Source organism: Meriones unguiculatus, chromosome 10, assembly GCF_030254825.1.
Source record: "Meriones unguiculatus strain TT.TT164.6M chromosome 10, Bangor_MerUng_6.1, whole genome shotgun sequence".
NCBI lineage: Eukaryota > Metazoa > Chordata > Mammalia > Rodentia > Muridae > Meriones > Meriones unguiculatus.
Genome location: NC_083358.1, coordinates 117,947,592 through 117,968,136, shown reverse-complemented (window position 1 = coordinate 117,968,136; position 20,545 = coordinate 117,947,592). Strand labels below are relative to the sequence as shown.

The 20,545-nt window shown below is 43.3% G+C and overlaps 1 protein-coding gene across 5 annotated transcripts in view; it reads right to left on the bottom strand.

The window, feature by feature from the left end:
- Positions 1-20,545, bottom strand: part of Slc10a7 (solute carrier family 10 member 7) — a 210,100-nt gene that overhangs the window by 130,406 nt on the left and 59,149 nt on the right. For 3 of the 5 annotated variants that reach the window (XM_021645308.2, XM_060393198.1, XM_060393203.1), the window contains exon 5: positions 10,675-10,713. The exons of the other annotated variants lie outside the window; for them this stretch is intronic. In XM_021645308.2, coding sequence (XP_021500983.1) covers positions 10,675-10,713 — 39 coding nt within the window. The remainder of the gene's footprint in view (positions 1-10,674; positions 10,714-20,545) is intronic. 5 annotated transcript variants of the gene reach the window in all.

Here is a 20,545-nt window from a genome sequence, read left to right as displayed (position 1 = left end):
GAGGCATCAGAGAGGTTCCGGTGTCAGGGAGACGTCAGGTCCAGGGAGTCAATAAAGGCGGAAAGCAATCCGAAGCGGAAGCAGAGCACGCAGGTGAAATGACTGCTGAGTCCAGCTATCTGAGCAGCATCTAGAAAGCAGACCCCGGCCGGAGTGGCAGGCTGTCTGCCTCCAAGGGCAGCATGCCCTTACTGCAGACGCAGACAGACCACCTCCAACAGCCTGCTAGGATCACACTTGGGAGCTACCTCTCCATCTTGCTTTTTCTAATGCCAGGTAAATTTCTTATTCAAATGTCTTCCCATGCGACACTAAACATGAAGGAAGAATGTGTGGACTCCGGTGCCTACAGGTTTCCTGTAGTGGTTTGTCCAGTCTTAACTACATATTAGGAGAGGATGACACCTAGCATTGCCTGGTCAGGACTCACTGGATCCACTCCTTTGAGACAGAGCTTCCAAACATGACCTTGGTGAAGAGAGATGTGCCACCTATGTCCCTAACAGTGACGTGCTCAGTATTCAATGCAGGGTGACATCATGCCTTCACCAAAGCTAAGAAAGAAACTCTTAGATTTGGGGTGTGTCAACTGTCGTTCTAATAGAGAACTTCTTCCGCGGGTTGTGGTGGCACACGTCTGTAATCCCGTAATCCCAGTGCTCAGGAAGGCAGAGGCAGGTGGATCTCTGGGAGTTCAAGGCCGGCCTGGTCTACACAGCGAGTCCAGGACAGCCAGGGCTACGCAGAGAAGCCTGTCTCACATGTACCCTCACTTGCAGTTACTCCCACGCAGACAAGAACAAGAAAGGGTGGCGACACCTGAGACAACCAAGACAGATGCGCAGTGCTCTCTGAGGCTAGCATTAGTCTATGGCATATTTTTCATACCAAACTGATGAAGTCTTGAAACAAGTGAGGGCAGGAGTGGAACAGACAGAGAAGGTAACATGGAGATCTGTATCAGGGCTGAAGACGGTTTTCGAGGCTACTCCTTCCGGAGCCTTGACCCTGCTATCTAAACAGACTGTGGAAATTCATAAAGGAGGAGAAGCCATTGTTGGGGAAGTGTCACCCTCAAGCTGTGTGTTTTCTATGCTTTGAATCTAAAGTACTTTTACCTACTTGCTTACGTCAGTGGAAGCTTTGACTCTTTTCTTGTAGCTAAATATTCAATTTTTGACTTCCATAATTGATTCAAGATTCTACAGGTATCTAATGATGCAGGACTCATGGATCTCTGAGGTGAAACACTAGGAGGTAAAGAGCCAGGCTGAAGTCCTCTCCATTTACTGAGGTCCTTGTGTCTCTTACATTCCCCTCCTCAATTTAAAGAGCCAGAAAGTAAAGGGAAGCGCAACAACAATTTTTTTTTTCTCAATAAGCAAAAAAAAATATTATCCCCTATTGATGACTTAATGAAGGGAAAGACTGAAAACGTTGACTGTGTCCATCTGTGTACCTCGGCAGCCACTGGGCAGGGATCTGCATGGCTTTTACTGGGTGGCTCCAGAAGTACAGATGTCACAAGGAGATGGGGGAAGAGTATCATAAGGGAACAGAACCTGTGGAGCACAGGAAAATGCGCAGAATCAACTAACCTGGACTCATAGTGACTGAGCCGAGGAACCTGTGGGGTCTGACGTAGGGCCTCTGATATATGTTACGGTTGTGAAGCTTGGTCTTCTGTGGAACTCCTAAAAGGGTGGGGGAGGGGCAGGGGCTGTCTCTGACTTTTTCGCCTGCTGTTGGGACCCTTTTTCTCCCATCGGGTGGCCTCAGTCCGGCCTTAATGCAAGGGAAGGTACCTGGTCTTATTGCAACTTGCTATGCCATGCTTGGTTGGTATCCCTGGGAGGTCCGCCCTTTTCGGAAGAAGAAAAGGAGAAGATAGGATGTGTGAGGAGAGGGAGCAGGGGAAAAGGAGAGAAGGAAAGATGTAGTCCAGATATAATATATGAGCAAATACATTAATTAAAAAGAAAATGGAACCAATTTCTCATATAAAAAACTACACAAACAAACAAAAATGCTGCTCATAGCTATACCTTCCTTCTTTTAGTATATGAAGAGTCCATCTCTTGAGGCATCTCTGCACCGCTGGCTGAGTGCCTGCTCAGCCCCTAAACTCCCTCATAAAACTGGGCATGTAGAAGTTGAAGGTCGTCCTGGGCTGCCTGAGACCCTACCTCAAAAAGGGGGGAGGAAAGTTGTGTTTTCTATAATTACCTATTCATACAATAATACACGTTACCATATAATCATTTTCCAAAGCTCCTCCAGTTAGTCACATCGTCACGACTTTCTATGTCATGCTTAACAAATTTTGCCCCGTGACCAGATGGTAAGACCAAAGCCACAGCAACGCTCTGCGTTAAGGACCCCAACCTCAGCTGCAGAGGCTGTAACATGAGGCCCTGAAAGGACAGCTGCAGCAGCTTCGCTCTGCCGACAGATCACGTTACCCAGTTCCTTGCTATCACCTGTGCTCTTTTCCATTAGTTTTTTTTTCTTCTATTTTATTTTTCTAGTTTTAAGTACTTCCAAAACCATTTAAATATGTATTTGACCTAGTTTTTATAACATCATTGAATCGGTTCTCTTTTCTTTGAGAAAAGGTCTTATGTAACCTAGCCTGGCCTTGAACTCCTGATTCTCCTGCCCTCTGGAGTGTAGGATTATTGTTACATCACCAAGTATAACTCCTGAATTAGATCTTTAATTTTCAGCTTACACTTTTACCTTTTCTCTAGAATACTGTCGGTACTCTCTGGGACAATGAATATGACACTTGGAGGATACAGGAATGCCGCTCTGACGCTGTCACGCGGAAAAGCACCAGAGGAGGCCATGGCAGAAGCTGATTTCCTTAGCCAGTGTCATCATGAGCAGATGAGGTATTTTCAAACTCCTATTTGCATCAATAGAAGCCCCAGATGAGTATCAATGGGTTAAATATTCAATCTATATTTAGACTGTAAAGTAAAAGAAAATACATATGAATTTATGTCAAATGTGGCATAGAGAAAAATTTCATGTACAAAGATAATGGAGAAAATCTACCAAGGGAAAGTGGGATAAGTTGGACAGACATAAAAAAATGTTAATTTTTACAACTATAAGGAAAATAACAAATCCTTGCTCTTGACACATCTGTAAATATGAACTCCAAATAGACCACAAGGAAAAAAGTTAAAACCAAAACTGACCTGTAAATGATAAATGATAAATGATCCGTGTCCAAAGTAAAGACCTACGTCCAAGTATGAAGAAACAGGCATTCCACTTCTTTTTAAATGGCCAAGAAAATATGAACAGTCACTATCCGAAGAAGACACACAGATGGCAAACAAGCGCATACAAAAGTGTCGTCACCCTGAGCCAGTGAGGAGCGGCAAGGGGAAGCCATGATGCTCTCAGGAATAACTAAAATCCAAAACTACTAAAAGCAAGGGCTGGCAAAGATGTAGAACAACTGGACTCCCCTTCAAAACACAAACTCAGCTTATGACCCAGGAACTTCATAAGTTCTCCCTGAAAGAATGGGAAGGTATGTCTACATATTTTCTACACACAAATATAGCAACTATACTTATTATGTTTGTCACACACGAACATAGCAACTTTATCCACAATAGCCAAACACAGGAAACAAGTGGTCAGCTCTCTAGCACTACAGTGAAATATCTTATAGAGATCCCTTACAGAAAGAAAAGGTTTACGTTGGCCCAGTTTTAGAGGTTCCATCTGTGACGAAGCAGAGCACTGTTTTTAGGTCTCTGCTGCGATGCTGGACAGCAGCAGCAGGGAGGGGGCAGCAGAGCACCGAACACCTCACTGTCAGGGTTCCTCTGGTTTCCCAGTGCCCTAGGGATCTCCACAATGTTCCTTCTAAGACTCCCAGCACCTGCCAGCAGCAGCACCCTAGGGACCAAGCCCTTAACACACAGTCCTGTAGGAATCATTCAATGTCCCAAGTACCACACAACCTTAATTAAGCTCATCAACAGTCACTTACTGCAATGCAATGTGACTTAGCAAGGGGCATGTTTGTGCAGCAGCTTGACAAGAGCCACAAAGGGAAGGTGTCCAGGCTCAGTCTGAAATACAGCACGTGAAGGCATGCCATTCACAGGACCCCCTGGAAGAGGCGAAGAGGGGATACACTCAGTGGTTAGGAGCTGAGCCAGGAGAAGCGCTGAGAACAGCTGGGCGTGAAGGAGCCTCTAAGCAGACAGAGATCACCCTACCCTGACTGCAGCCCAACATACATGGATACGCTCGTCAGAGCTCAGAACAGAACACCCAGTGTAGGCAAATATTAACGCCTAAAGGGAATCTCTGTAAATGTGACACGGAAATTTGAAGTTTCTGCCAACAACAACAAAACGAGCAAACAGAGTCAATGAAAGGTATTTACAATGGACAAAAATCTATTAATCTTGGTAAATGTTTGTTTTAGAGGAAGAGAAGTAGGAACGTGAGGACCATGTGACCATTAAGAACCAGGAGCTGCTGGCAGCTGGGCCAAAAGCCATAACACTGAGTGGTTTTCATAGCTTGGGGTTCAAAGTAAGGAAACATAATCTTAGTTTTAACCAACTTATAAATATCCAGAGCTGTGTATATTTACTTATTGTTGCCCAAAAAGATTTTGGGGCAAATACTTTTTCAGTTTGGAAATGATGACATTTTAAAAATTAAAAATAAAAAGGAAAGCATAAGGTATTTGTTAAAGGGTAATAAAATAACTAGTCAATTGGCTAGTTCTGTATTAGTAGATTTCTTTAAATAGTAATGAAATCACTGCTTTAAAAAATCCATCATTATTAAAATAAAAAACAAAATTTGCCTCAACCTCTACCAAAATTAGATTTGTAAGTTGCTGGTCATTCCTGTAATTAAATCTACGTCACAAATCTGCAAGAAAAATGGCCACTGTGACTAATGCATTTACTTGCTACACCAGTCCCATCAGGCCGCATAGCATTATGTAAAGATTCTGCACGTTTTCATTAAATAACAAGACCATTTTTTTATTTGCACTGATTAATTCAGATAAGAGTTTGTTTTTAAAATGACTTCAGATTCAACTGTGAGAGGGTCCTCCTTCGTAAGCACCTTTCCCTAAGCACTTTGACATACTCGCCTAGTGTTGGACAAGCACAGTACAGAGAAGAGACTGGGAAAGAGACAGGCGCGTTTCGTGGGTGGAATCCCTGATTCGGGGATTTTCCTCATTTGTCCCAAAGGGTTCTAACTCATCTCTTGACAAAGTGATGAGAAGCCTCAGAAAGCAGTTTCATCCAGGACACATGGAGAGATTTGGAGAATAAGCTGACTCACGCACGGGCAGATCCTCTTGCTATTGGCTCTAATTTCATCTTTTGGAGAAGGAGGGCAGGCAGGGGAGAGCCAGTGTAGGCTGCAGAGTTTAGCTACAAAGCAACAGCAGCTTTTTCTCACGTGATTTAATATCTGCTATCTCTAGTCATAACAAGATAGTTTTTTATTTATAGTGTTGCTGGGAAGTTTGGGCTTCAGATAAATTCAAATTTTAAAAGCGGATCTGATTTAACAAACAGTGTGCTGATGTGGCAAAGTCCATAATGGGGCCTGAATGCTGGCAACTGCACTGAGGGAGGCCCCTGCCATCCTGCTTCTTCAATCTTTTATTTATCTATGTTCTGTGCTTTTCCTTCAGTGTCTAGATATAAGCCGTGCACTAGCGGCGCTCTGAGGACGTTCAAGTGAACTTTCTAGATGTGAGGTGGGAAGCTACAGCCTTCCCTGGACATCTGCAGGACTCACCAGCTGAGAACACCAAGGACTCTGAGCTTGGAATGTCAAGCATCCAGAGCCAAATTATCTTGGGCCTTCTTCAGCCCTCTCAATCGTCCTTATTGTCCTCGTTGTGCGAGCTACTATCTTTGGAACAATTAATTAGGGAAGTCCTTTGGAATGTACAGAAACCTAGCTCCCCACCCCACAAACCAAAAGGCTACAAGGACATCAGCGAGCATCTGAAGCTGAGAGCAGAGAATCTCATTCGCTAATGTTTTAGGACCTGCCTTCATTTGCGACTTTCTGTGTTCCTGTGTTCTGTTACTATAAAAGCTTCCTGAAAGTACTTCCATGTTAAAATATGCAATTTGTAGAAGCCTAAGTCTGTCTTCCTCGGCCATGGTCACTCATATTTGGCTTGAGAATAAAATGTTATCCCTTTTACATGAGTTTTGCCTCTTGTGTCACACTGCTACAAGAATCGGTAGTATCGCTTTGTCGTAGTTTGTGTAAGCTGGAATCCACCCTGTTTGTTGAGACAGGCTCTGCCCCTGGTCTGGGACTCAAGGAGTAGGGAAGGCCGGCAAGCCCCATGCTCTCTACCGTGCCTGCCCTTGGGGCTGACACCACAGGACAGAGCACAACACCCGGTCTGCAGCTGAGGGCTGGCTGCTGCAGCTAGCACAGTGCTGACCAGGCCACCTCCCCAGCCCTCAGCAGTATTTATTAAAGATCCCTGAGCTTTGAGGGTAAACCGAGACTCCAAATAAACAATTTCCATTGGTTAAAACCAATGTCATCATTAACACTGAGCAAAATGACCTCCTCAAATCCATGAACTAAATATACCCTAGGCTGAGGGAAAAGAAGGAGGAGGAGAAATTCAAAGTCTGGCCTCCAGCACTCAGGAGACTCAGGCAAGAGGAACTGGAGTTCAAGTCAGACCCTTGCAGAGAGGAAGGAGGAGAGGAAGGGAGGGAAGAAGAGGGGAAAGTGAGTGTTGGAGGAGGAGAGGGAAAAGGGAAGGGGGGACATTTTATGCCTTCATTAACACTCATTAACAGCGTCCTCACTGTTTTTGCTAACGAAGGCCCTCTTCTGGGACACAGGCAGCACACTCATGTTCATGCAGGCAAACACTCATACACATAAAGGAAAATAATACATCTTTAAATTTTTTTTCAAAATCTAAAAACAAACACCTCTTTCGAATGAGGATGTAATATACAAGATGCTGCTCTTGAAATGTGTAGGTGTCATGTGGGATGCTGGGGCACATCACTCTGTGAGACATTCGGGCACACGCGTTATGCGGGACACATGGACCTATGTACTATGTGGGATATATGGGCACACGCATTTGGACATCATCTTAGTTATCCAGAGCACACAGAGCTACTAAATTCTATTCAAACCTTATCAAGAAAAAAAATCTCAATTCCCTTGCTACGTTCTACGATAACAATAAGCTGAACAACTAAAATAGCCAGAGGAGGAAACAGCTTTAACTCCCTAACTTAAAGAAATCCTCAATGGCACAATTTCAAAATACTCTCTTGGTCCAAAATTTATGTAAATTGAATTCATCTATCATTAGTTATTACCAGTATGCCACCATTAAAAAAGTTTTATACAACAATTAGTTCTTAAAATCACTGTGTTTTAATTAGACCTGGGACATTATTAAACTAGCATAAATGTGTACTATATTTTATTTGTTATACCCAGATGCCTGCAAAATCAACAAAAATACCCTTAAAATACCCTTAGGTCTTTCTCTAAAACTTTTTCTAAGAAAAGCCTTTCAAAGGTTCCAGGCAATCAGAATTAACCTGAAATACCAAGGTTTATCAGAGTCTATTATATACTAGAATGTTTATGCGGAACATTATGATACGCGTTCTCTGATAGGGTATGTGATGGAGAACATACACCGGTTCTAGGACGTGCTTTTTGTGTATACACATATGTACTATACACAGACATAAGGAATGGCCACTCATAGCACATGAATATGCACAAACACACACGTTCGTACACACACAGACAACGATCATTACTCATAACCCGAGAACAGCCACTTGGTATATCTTAGAGCTTATAGCACCAGCAGAGATAACTTCTTCACTTGGTGGATTTCAACAGTCACACCCAAAAACATCTAAAATCAGAGACTGGACCAAAACCCAGGTGTAAATTTTAGCTCAAAGCTGTTTCTACTACATCAGAGAAGCATTTTCTTTGAGTTAACCCTAGTGTCAACATGGTTCTATAAACAGATGATACAGCTTGTCCACATTATCTAGGGAAGGTACCTGGTTCAGTTAATACTCAATGAATACTCACACTCAGCTTGCTTTCAGTAGAGTGGCTACTACCTATGGGCACAGATTCCTTCATAAAGAAAATTCCCAGACAATAGCAACACCATTCTTACGATTTATAATTCAGAAGTCTCCCTCCATAGAGGGAGTCCTCTTTGTAATCCCAACTCAAAGAACAACTTCTCATGTCGTTCCACTGTAAGTTCTTTCTTCAAATCTGTGTATACTTTTGTATATTCCTCATAGGGAGAAAGTACAAGCTGGCTCTTGTCTTGTACATTCCCGTCTTTAGTGACAGAAATTGTGGTAAACTGCTACATTTCACTGATGGGGTGTGACTGTGTGGCTAATTTCTGCAAGAAGATATTCGTGGAAGGATGGTGTTGAGATTTCAGGAATGCTACCGTGTGTATGCGAGCGAGCGAGAGAGTGAGAGGAAGACGCAGCTCCAGCAGCTGTCTTGGCTCATAAGCCAACAAGTAGGTAAGGAAGACACATGCTACGGATGGGAGAGCAGGACATGCGGCCTGTCCCTAGAGACAGAGTCATCGTATTTGGATGAGGCCTACAAGCATTTCATCAACCAAGGGCTGCTGTGATTATGTCAGAGAACGAGGGAAAATAGAATGATCTGTTATTACACTGGGGCAAAGCATGCACAGCCGCAGTTTTCATTCTCAACCACTGCTGGCAATCTTCAGCTTTAGCAAAGAAAAGGAGAGAAGAGGAAGGAAGGAGACGTAGGCCATGAAAGACACCTCTGCCGCGCCATAGTCTACTGCCCGGTCTCAGCTGGAGGCGAAGGCCCTTGGGAGCACGTTGCCTGTGGCACTCGGTGGCCACCATGTGTCTACAGGAACATCTTTTCTTTAGAGTCTTAGCTTTGACATTGCTCTCCTTTCTGAGGTGCCCCATACACAGGGCACTGCAACAACCTTGTATTTCTTTGTACTCTCCGAAGCAACTTGAAAATTACCTATGTGCAACCAGACTTCCATAAACACTTTTGATCCATTAGAGGCATTAAGGTTTAAGAAGAAAAAAGTGAAAAAAAGGAGGAACAGAAGACTCAGGAGTAAAACACACAACGTAGAAGGGAAGGAGCAGCGGGAGGCGGTGAGAAGCCCCTGGCGCAAGCTCTCCTGTTGGGGCCCGAACACGCATCCGAGACTGAGAGAAAATGACCAAGGAGCAGCAGCGGCCAGTGTGAGGCTCAAGCTACAAGCAGTGCTCCCTCTCTCCAAGGAGGGGCAGTAGGCTTCTTTTCAGCCACTTGCCCCATTACCTCATTGCATTTTCTCAGCTACCACGGGCATTTTCATGGGGAAGCAACCCAAGTTAGGCAGCCATGCTTCACAGTGGATGTGCATGATTTCAGGCCACGCCAAAACTGACTTCCAGAAAAGGGTTATTTTTAAACAGACTATTACTTTGCTTCTAAGCCCAATAAAAAAAACAACAACAAACAAACAACAACAATAACAAAACCCAAAACACAACATCTGTAAGAGTGGGACATAATTCAGAAATGTATGTCACAGAATTCATATCATCCAGAAGGTCGATTTCAAAAGCTATGTATCATTTGGTAGAATCGGTAGTGGGTTAACAATGTGTCTGAAAGCTGAACTATCATCGGATGCACACAGCACACAAACAAGTAACATACAGAATATATTGAGCATGCATGACGGGTATTTTCCCTGGACGCATAAACCAGTTTACAATCCACTAGTTTTATTCCCAGTCATTTGTAAGTCACTATACTACAGGGCGCTAAATGAGTTCTGCACCTAAATCAGATATTCTAATTTATTTTTATGAAGTTAACAAATTTGTAGTTATAAGTAGTATTATTAAATAATAATTAACTGTTTCTATCTCCATTCTTCTGTAACACAAATCAAATACTGTGATAATTTATTTTAAAAATAATTATCTAAATGCTAAAACAACAGCTTCATAATTATACTGGTTCTGCTTGTAAAGGTAGAACTACTTTTGAACCATTTTATTTATACTTTATATTTCAATCTCTAAAAAAAAAAACCTACATTTTCTTGCAACTCACATCTTCATACATTATATCTTCATATCAGCTTTTTGTTATTGTTCCACAAAGATTTCTCAGTTATAGCCAAGATCATAAGCAGCTTCTTTGACAGGGAAATGTAGAAAATAAATGATGTGTCAACCATAAATTAGCATTCCCTTTCTGACCAGCTGGGCCATGTTTCCTTTTCAAAATCCTCTGTCCCATGACACTAAATAATAATCATGTAAAAGAGCTCACTAAGTGATCAATATATTGACATAACCTCTATAAAGAGACACATAGCATTTTAATTGATTCCTTGAATCCATTAACGGACTATTAAACCTGAGCCTCCAAAATATATTGTAAGAGAACATTCACTTGTTTTTACTTATTAATTTTCCTCAGGGCTTAATTAAAAGATATGTGCAAAGATCCCAAAACTTCTATATTTAACCAAGAGTTAAAGAAGCTCAGCTCTTCCTACATCTTCATAAAAATTAAAACAGGCAAAGTTAAACCACATGTACTCACCAAAAAACTTCCAAATGCTGAATTAAATATCGCAGCTGCCTAAGGAGAAAAGAAATGGGAGAAAAACTCACCAAAAGTAAACAGGACCAGGACAAACAAAGATTACCATGCTCCCTTTTCCCACTGGCCAAAACCCCAGACACTGACCCTGTAAAGTTAGTCACTGCTTTCAGAGCTCGACAGTGGCCTAGAGTCTACTAAGATAGATGGCTGCAGCTCAGGAATCCATCAATAATGGGTCTCAGAAGCAGGCAGGAAAAGGCTTGCCAGAAGATGCTTCAAAACAGTCCAAAAGATCCATCCCTGATAGTAAGTCAAAGCCTGGTTGTCATTGATTTTGCTGCTAAAGTATGAAAAACCAGAGGTTGATATTTATGTAACAATGGGTATTACTAAGATGGGACAAGAGTAAGGCAAACATTAATGGCTCCCTGCCAATGAACTGTCATCACTAGGTGAAAGCTAGTGTCCCACACTTCAGCATCAAGGACAGGGCAGTTGAGACCAGAGCTATTGTCACGCTAATCATTTCTGGATTAGAAACAAGCAGGAAAACGTGCAATTGTTACCCCAAATTAAAGATGAAACAAATGATTCAGCTTACCAAAGCATCCTTGAATACATGGAGGAGTCTATACACTTCTCAACAAAGTCAGTCCCTGTGTTCCATGAAGCTACATGCCATAGTCTTTATGGCTTTTCACATTAATCAAAAGGGGGAAAACCTTGTACAACATCTGATTTGATGAGAAAAAGAAAGAAAGGCAGAAAGAAAAAAGAAAGAAGGAAGGAAGGAAGGAAGGAGGGAGGGAGGGAGGGGGAGAGAGAGAGAGAGAGAAAGAAAGAAAGAAAGAAAGAAAGAAAGAAAGAAAGAAAGAAGAAAGAAAAAATGAGAGAGAGAAAGAAAGAAAGAAAGAAAGAAAAGAAAGAAAGAAAGAAAGAAAGAAAGAAAGAAAGAAAGAAAGAAAGAAAGAAAGAAGAAGAAAAAAGAAAGAAAGAAAAAATGAGAGAGAGAGGGAGAGGAAAAAAAAAACCAAAACTAGGAAAAAGACATAAAGAGGCAGAGAAAACCTACTCCAATGCCCAGCCAGTCCAGAGCAGTGTCGGTTAATCGTTATGGACATTCCCAGCCGCGACGTAGAAAAAGAGGGCGTCGGTTTAGGAAGTTTGACTTAAGTCCAAAGCTCAGCTAAGCTGTAGCTGAAAATGCCTTCTGCTCCAGAAGAGGACGCAATGAGAGTGAATGGGTAATGAGAGCGCTGGCTCCAGAGAGCTTGGCTCTCTTATGCCACTTCATAATTAATTCAAAGCTTTGATAATTTCATTAGATTTCTCCTTTGCTGGTCCTATCAATAAAAGATGGCACTGGACCCCAGCTCCTCTGTGGCATGAACACAGGCAACAAGCACAGACCAGGGAAACCTTTGCTTCCTGACAGGAACAGTGGCATATGGCATTCTGTGTTGTACTGGGAGAGATGAGGAAGAATAAAAAGATTCAGCTACATAAAATATTACAGATGACAACTATAAAGTACAGCAACATATTTGAGGCATCTTCCTAGACTTCCACTGGACAATTCCAGGAAAGTTCTGTGCACAGAGAAAAACAAAAGCGGACATTTGTGTGTTGTGGTGAGAACAACAGGGAGCGCCAGCGTCCTTCCTGCATGCACGTACTCCCCGACAGTCCGTACACGTAGAGCAGATTGCGTGCTTAAGATAAATTTAGCTTTTTCCTTCCAAATCACCTTCAGTCCTCTTTACTAACCTTATGCTGGAGAGCACGTGGATCTGCCTAGCACTTACAGAAAGGTGGAGTTACTAAAGGAGAACTCAAAAGCTAAAGTCGAGAAAGTACTACTCCTGACATGACCCAGTCCCCTGCTCGCCTCTGCGATCCAACCACAGGTACTGCTCCATGTGGATCAGCTGAGACAACGGAGCTGCCATGACGAGATGTGTTAGGTACCTCCCTGGCTGTTTTCAGATTGTGGGGCTCAATCTGAATGTTGTTTTGCCCTCCTCCCAGGCAGTAAACCAACAGCTTTTGTTAAATGGTTAGTTTAGGGTTCTAGGTGCTCCTAGGACCAGATGAAGCAAGGCACCGAGCCCAGCTGGGCTCAACTGTACAGCAGCAGTACATGAGGGAATTATGATTTCCAGAGTTCGGAGGCTAGTGATAACAGAGCAGGCTATCATCTGTGACATGCACGTTTTCTGATGTGAGGAGGAGCGTCCTGCTCCTTCACAGTCTACAAGGCCTTCTCTAAACGGAGTGCTCTCCAGTTCCTTCCCTGCTCATCCTACTCCCAATTTCCCCAAGTTCCTGATCTCATGCCACTTCCTACATCTTTGCTCTCTGACCTAAAATGACTAATTCCCCTGTCAAGAGCATGAGTAGGTCTTAAACAACTCGCCCTTACCTTAACGAACCAGCTTCGGGACCACCCTGCCAAGTTCTCAGTGAGCTGGGACCCCGCACGCACCTTCACAGGTCTGCACTCCACTCACGGGTACCCTGAACAAACCATGGCTGCAGCGAGGGCACTCTGAGCTTATCTCTGCCACAGGCCTGTCCACTCTATCGGACTCTGTTCACATGCCTCCCTGCCCCACCGCAGGCAAAGTTCTCCTAAGGAAGGAACGTGATGAATTCACCCTAAGCAGGAACCGAACACATTTACAGAATTATAGACATAAAGAAGATGTTTTGGAATTCCAAAGTCCACCTCCCTTACTAAACTGGTCGATGTGTGGCAGAATCCAGGGACGACAGACCCAGGAGACTGGATCTGATATCTCACACCATCAAGCCAAAGCCTGTTTGGCCTTTAATTTCTTTTTTACTGTATCGTCTTTCTGTATTCAGACAGGACTCCGGGATGCGGGATGGTAAGCCATTTCTTGCTCATTTTCATCTCTTTGGGCCAAAACATAACTGGTTTTAAAATAAAGTTAGGAGTCTAGATCATACTGCGCATGCTGGTAATGGCTCTTGCTGGCTGCTCCCCAGCTCCCCAGTAGCCGCTGAAGCTAGAAGGCTCCAAGATAAACAATGGCAATGCAAGCATTTAGCTTTTAAAGCAATGCCCCCTCATCCACCACCCCCCCCAATTCACTACTATGCTCACATTGATTTTTTTAATCTTTAAAGAAAATACAAGATTCGTGAAAGGAGATGAGATCTGCGCTGCCACAGGTAGTTTACTCTGGGTTCTAAGGCATTTCCAAGTTTATTGTTGCAGCTCGAAGCTGGAGGCTCTCCCTCCAGACGCTAGAGCTTGGGCTCCAGCCCATGGTGCCTTGAGAAAGCGCAGAGCACAGGCAGAAAGTTCCCTCACTGGGGATATAATGCCGCAAATATTACTGGGGCCTCAGCCCCTTCCTATCCCCCTTTTCTGTTTCAGGTAAAGCAGCCTCCTGTGCTTCCTGTTCTGGTCATGATGCGCTGGCTACCACAGGCTCAAGGAACAGGGTCAGGCCACTGGGAGTCTCTGAAACCATGAGTCAAAAATAAATCTTGCTTATTAAGTTGTTTCTCTCAGTGACAGAGCTAGCTAACATGCTCGAGAGAACAATTCTAAACCCCATACCCCCCTAGAACGTTTCATTACAAGGATCTTGTCTTATCTGTTCAGGGTTGCCCCTTACTGCCTAGAAAAGCACTCATAATACCTTCTACAATGGCTACAAAACTTAAAAAAAAAAAAAAAAATCAAAAGTGACACAAGGACTGTGAGCGGAATGTCTTACACAATATCCTCACTACTAACCTAACTCCAATTCTATCTGCAAAGCGTAAAACTAAAGTAATTACACTTGATGGGCAGCCAGCTTGCCGGCACTGGAGAGGCACGCTGCAACGGTCTGCTCACACCGAGGGGACGGCTTCCACCACACTGCCTTGTCAGCTTTCAGGATATCTAATACGGTGTTTCCCTGACATCTCAGTACATGTTCTGTAAGACGCCTTTATGAAGTTGCTTGGTAAAGTTCAACTTTCTTCAGAATCACCATGGAATCATTTAAAATAAGTTTTCTTAGAACCTGAAAACAACCAGGACAGAAAGCTTCACAATTATCGGAGCAATCGTTTCCATTCCTAAATGGAATACTGTCAAGTTCTACTTTGGAAAGCCTGAAACTCACAAACCCGAGGAGTGCAGAGCTCCGGCCAGGTTTCACGCTCCGGACTTACATACACATGTCTGGTCTCTTATAATATCTGCACACTGCTGGGCCTACCAAGTCTTCTCATGGTATTATATCAAAGTTTGTCTTGGTGGTAGTCCTCTCTGCCCTTCCTTTACACATCTACTAAGCAAGAAATTAGGACCCACATTTACACAGAGGAAGAACAATTTGTTGCAAGTTAATTTGTGAAGCTCTTGGCTTTTGCTGCTGAAGATCCTGGCTTCCGATTACAGTATGAAGAAGCGTTTCTACGATGTTAAAAGGATGATTATGGCCACCCTAAATCTCTAATACTGTCCTAAGATAAACAGCATACATGGAGAAAGCCCACAAGTCAGACACCAAACACAACCTCAGCACCTGTGAAAAGATGTCGAAACTGGGCCAAGGTGCCCTTCCTCTTCACAGTTTAGATGGAGACTAGAAACTAAAGAGAAGAATAAGCAATGAGGAGTCCCAGAAGTACTGTTTCCCTTGCTCTCTTCCTTCTACAAAGAAGGCTCGTCTATTTTCCTTCCTCTTGAGCTGGGGTTAGGAAAGACATTTACAAGCAAACCAACAATGGAAATCACAAAAGTTGCCCAGAATCAAAATGAGCATTGCTTTCCCATGCTGCTGACTGACATCCATATTCCACGCTGGCTGCACATGAGTGAGCGGCCATGTTGGGGGAGCGCTTACAGGCATAACGGTGTGCCACTCGGACCTGAGCAGATGGGGTGGGGGAGGTATGTCAACTGGGAGACGTGGTCGCTCTTTCTGTCCAGAAGCAACAAAGGTGGGGAGCTGCTTAGAATAGACCACAGGCAGGGGCAAGGGGAAAAGGATGGGAGTTTGAACAAGGTATGCGCCAGTTCTGTGCTGGTGCGAAGTTATCTCCAATGCCTCGGAACACAAGCCTCCGTTCTGCACTCTCTCTGAGAGGCCACACTCAAGAAGAGACTCTGGACAGAAGCACCAAAGGCTGAGGTGAGTGTGTAATCTGAAGTGCAAAGAAGCACGGTTGTTTAATGACAGTGAGTAAATCCAGATTGCTACGTTTGTGACCGTGAGATCTCATGGAGCAGCTGTCAAGGGAGGTTGTACCAAAGTACCTCGGGTTTATAATTCTTGCCATTCAACGAAAGGATTAGAACACAGCGCTCTGTATATTTAGCAAAATGAGACAGATTCTTGGCACACAGGAGTCAGGCCAAGCCAGTGTGGTAAAGTATAGCAGCTGATACTGCAGTAATGGCCCCGGTGGAAAAAACCCAGGCTCTGGCTGCCACGGGAGGGTGGGAGCTGAGGGATAAAGCAGAGTGGAGTGCCGAAAGACTGCTCCTCTGAACGAGCAACCAGTGACACAGGGCCTGCCACAGCCTCTGATGCCCTATGAGCTGATGCAACCAGGGAGACAGACAAGCAGGACTTGAGACACTCTGGAATCAGGTGTGGCGATTCCAGACTCCTCTGTGCATTTCTAAGAGCGGAACAGGTGCACGTCTGTGGTCTTGGCGGAAGCTGCTTCTTACTGTGATGTAAAGACACCAGGAAAGGAAAGATGGCGGCTACAGTCCGTGACGGAGGGAGGAGAGCATGTGCTGCTCCCTAGGCTTGCTGAGCTCACCCCCTTCCCTCTGCATGACTTCTGTGGCTACTGCACACTGAATCGAGAGAGAGCAGTGTGTGGGCAGCATTTGCCCACCCACCACTCCCCACACTGGCAGCGGCCAATCTGGCAGACTCTCAGGTGGCCAGGGCTCTGCTCCTCTCACATGGTAAGTGTTTTTTTTTCAAAATGGGTGGAAAGAAAAGATGAAGAAACAGAAAGCTTAAACACAGAAGATCTGAGGAAGTTGCAAATATCTCTGGATGGTATTTTCTCAGAAATGTCAAACATTAGCACAGATATGGGAACCTGTCTCTTACCACCTAGGACCTCAGAATCAGCAAAACCTGATCACGGACTTCCTATAATGGCTATGCCCTTCCCTCTCCAAAATGCCTCTGGAACCTTCAACGCCTCACAGTCAGTCTGATGACCCCAGAGTGGATCAGCAAAACTAACTAGGAGCCGTCCCACTCCATCCCACTTCTCAGCTCCAAAAGTCAGGGCTTCCTTCTTTGTCAATAATGGACCTCGCTGGTCGATGAGGGTTGGGAGAGACAAAAGGTCAAAAATGGGGAGCTGGCAAGATAGTTCAGCAAGGAAACGTGCTTGTGCCAAGCCTGATAACCTGGGTTTGCTCCCTGGAACCCACACTATAGAAGGAGAATGCTCACCTCCCACAGGTTTCCTCTGACTTGATACTTAATCATGGTATGTGCGGCACACATACACACCCCAAACAAATAAATAAATGGTTTTTTAAAGGCCAAAAATAAAAAGCAAGATTCCCATATTTTAATTATCAGCCCAACAGACCATTGCTCATAATTTGTGATATTTAGACATTGGGGTTCCTTAAACTTACCAATCTCTATCCGAACAGCCAGTGTTAGAAAAGCCAATTAGAATGTAAAAGTTACTCTTAAACAGAATGGTAGGATGTCTCCCCATCTAGACATGAATCCTACACAAATGACTAAGAGCAAATGGCCTCCTCTTTAACCCTTACAAAAAGACCTTTCATTCTGTGCTTCCATCATCTGGTGGTGGGGGTTGGGGTGGGGTGGGGGGAGTGGTGAGGAAGACATTGAGAGAGACAATATAAAACTACCTTTATGCCCTTATGAATGAAACTGATTTTTAAACAAATAGCACACGTGAAAAAGAAAAGGCTACTGAGCTTACAGAGCATTCACCAATTTAAGGAAAGACTCAGTTTGGAACACTTTTAATTCTTAGTCTAAAAATCACTGCTGGAATTAACACAATTACACGTGTTTACAATTGTTGATACATAGCCTACTTCAGGGTAAATGTTTGCTATCAAGTTGCTGTTCCAGGAGAAAAATAATTCTAATTTCTGCAGGTCCATTTCTTGATACCATGGTGGAGAAAAAAAAAATTATCTTTTATCTTGAGGTGAACAGTGTTGCTGTTGTTGTTTGTAACTATTCCTCTCAATTCAGGCATGGAAAAAAATATGCAAGTTCCTGTCTCTGGGTACTAAATTGAATCAGGTGTCCTCTTCTCTTAAGAAAATTAAGTTGCTTTTGTGCTGGCGTGTTTTAATGAGAACAGAGCCAGCCGACAATGACAAATGGCAATGACACCGGAGAGAGCGTGCATGCAGGACAATCTGTGCACCGTGTAGCCTTACAGCCTATTTTTCACTGACTACTCTGAATGACTTCGCTGTTTCTTAAGGGGCCTATTAATCTCAAATTTAGTTATTACACAACATTTATTTGAACATATATTCTGTGGATGATGACAGTTAATAAAGGAAATCTTTCACAAGCTGTATTTTTACATATTGTTCCGAATACAACTCCTCGTCCTTTGATGGTATTGATGGAATAGTCTACATGTTTGTACCAGGCTTATTTGTTTTTAAGGCACATATATTCAGATTCCTTCTTAGCACATGGGGACTCTTAAATAACTGTTAAAATGCATAAAAAGAAAAAGTCCAAACGCAAAATGGTAAAAGTAAAAGGACACGGTAACTGTTCACCAAAAATCGTTTAATGTGCAAACTGACCCTTCTACAACAAACCAGGAGCCTTTTAACACTTTTCGAGCTCAGGTACCTAATAAGCAACAGCCCTTGCATACCAATCCACTCTCTCGATACACACAGAGCCAGAGACATGGGGCAAAATCAATTTCTTGAGGTGCAAAAAGAACCAAATAACAGCTCCAGTGCTTTACTCCTTGGCATGCTTTTCTCATAAAACACCAGGCACTGACAACAGTGCAGATCCTGTGTTTCTAGGCAGAATAAAAGGATCCTTTTCACATTTTCCTCAAAATATTTATCAACTCAAATAGATCTGTCAGTTCAGGCTGGTGTTCTGGCTCTGGGAGAAACTTGCTTTAAGTGAAACTGGTACACAATAATAAAATTTCACGACTGCCTGGAGGAAGTCTTGCAAATGTCCTTTATCACTGAGATGCTTATTCCTGCTCAGTTTCAATGAAATCAGAATGTTCTAGTGGGCAGGATCCTGAGATTCCCTGGCAAGCCCTTCACAGTCAAGAAATAAAACTCCAGAGGGAAAAGAGGTCTTTCCCAAGCCATGAGAATAGCAGAAACCCAGAAGAGCAGTCCCCCCCCAGACATTCCGCAGCCCTCTCCATTACAGCCGCACTGTCTAGGTCAGAGTTTAAACAGACATCCATAGACAATGGCTTTTACACATAAATTATAAAATAGTAAATAAACACGCGGAGGCAATATTTTAAAGTGGTTATGCTTATGTGGGATAATGGGATTATAGGCATTTCCTCCTCTGTGCTGGTCCTTGATTTTTAAGGTCTTTGTATTGTCTATGTATTTAGTGAGGGGACAAAAGCATGAAATAGCTGTTGGATACTAAGCGTAATTAGAAACTTAGAGGCTTGCTCTTCAACCTCTGGGCGAACAGAGCGTAACAGCGTGTCTATGTCAGGTGACACTAAGGCTGAATGGCCTGAGCAGTGTCAAGAGGAAACCACCACTAGCCATATTCACTGTCTCATCTCTACGGGGAGGAACGAAAGATGGGAAGAAACGAATAGCAGGCCTTCACTCAAAACACATGAAACCTGCTTTGCTCAGACCACATTAAGCTTATATAAATATCTTGAATGAAGATAAACAGAAATCAGTTAAACTGTCACACAATACTTGACATATCTTTTGATAGTGTCAATTTCCTGATGTTCCTGTAGTTTGATTTTTCATCATCTTATCAGTTCCCAATCTCCACCAAAAAAGAATCAACCAAATATTCCTCTACTCATTTAATTGTTCAACACAAATTTGTTAAGCCTAATTATAAAACCAGGCCCTTAGAGTACAAACATCCAACATTTATAGTGTCACTGTTAAGGACAATAGCCTAAACCAGAGTCAATGACTTCGAAGAGTTAAAAAAGAAAAGAAACTGGCAATTAAGGACTCTGCTTTCCTTCAGGGGTGGAAGGTACATTTCAGTAGCTCCTAGTGGCACACAACAAGTATATCTCTGATCAATTAATGGAAGCTCTATTCAATGCCAACCATGGAGGGAGCTCTCAGCAAACCAGGAGGAAATCTGGCCAAGAACTCCCCTGGCACTTTATGTAGAAGGGCATCCTCAAAACGGAAGTGACAACCCATGTCAAAGCAAGCTAGTGTTTCTTACACATTTTAGACTCCAGCTACTCAACTCTGTTATTTCTGCTCCTTTCCATCCATTAGGGCTAGGGACTCAGAGCTTCTTAAGAGGGCAATGGATCAATCCCTCAGCAATAGCTCTCTCATCAGCTTTTCATTAGCAATAAAATCGCTTTCCTACCATCTTCGGGGAAATGAACTTACTGTAGAGTCACGGAGCTGCCATGCACCTTCACAGGCCATGCAATTGAGGCTCTTTCCCTCAAAAAGGTGATGCCACTGAAGCCACTACCAACAAGGCCTGTCTGCCCTTTCAGAGTCAGAAGCTGGCTAGCTCTTCTAGAGTTTCAGATTCAGAGCACATGTCAGAAATCACATTTTCAATACCAATTTCTTCTCTTTTCTGACAGATTTGAGATTATTTTTTTTTTCACAAGGAATCGC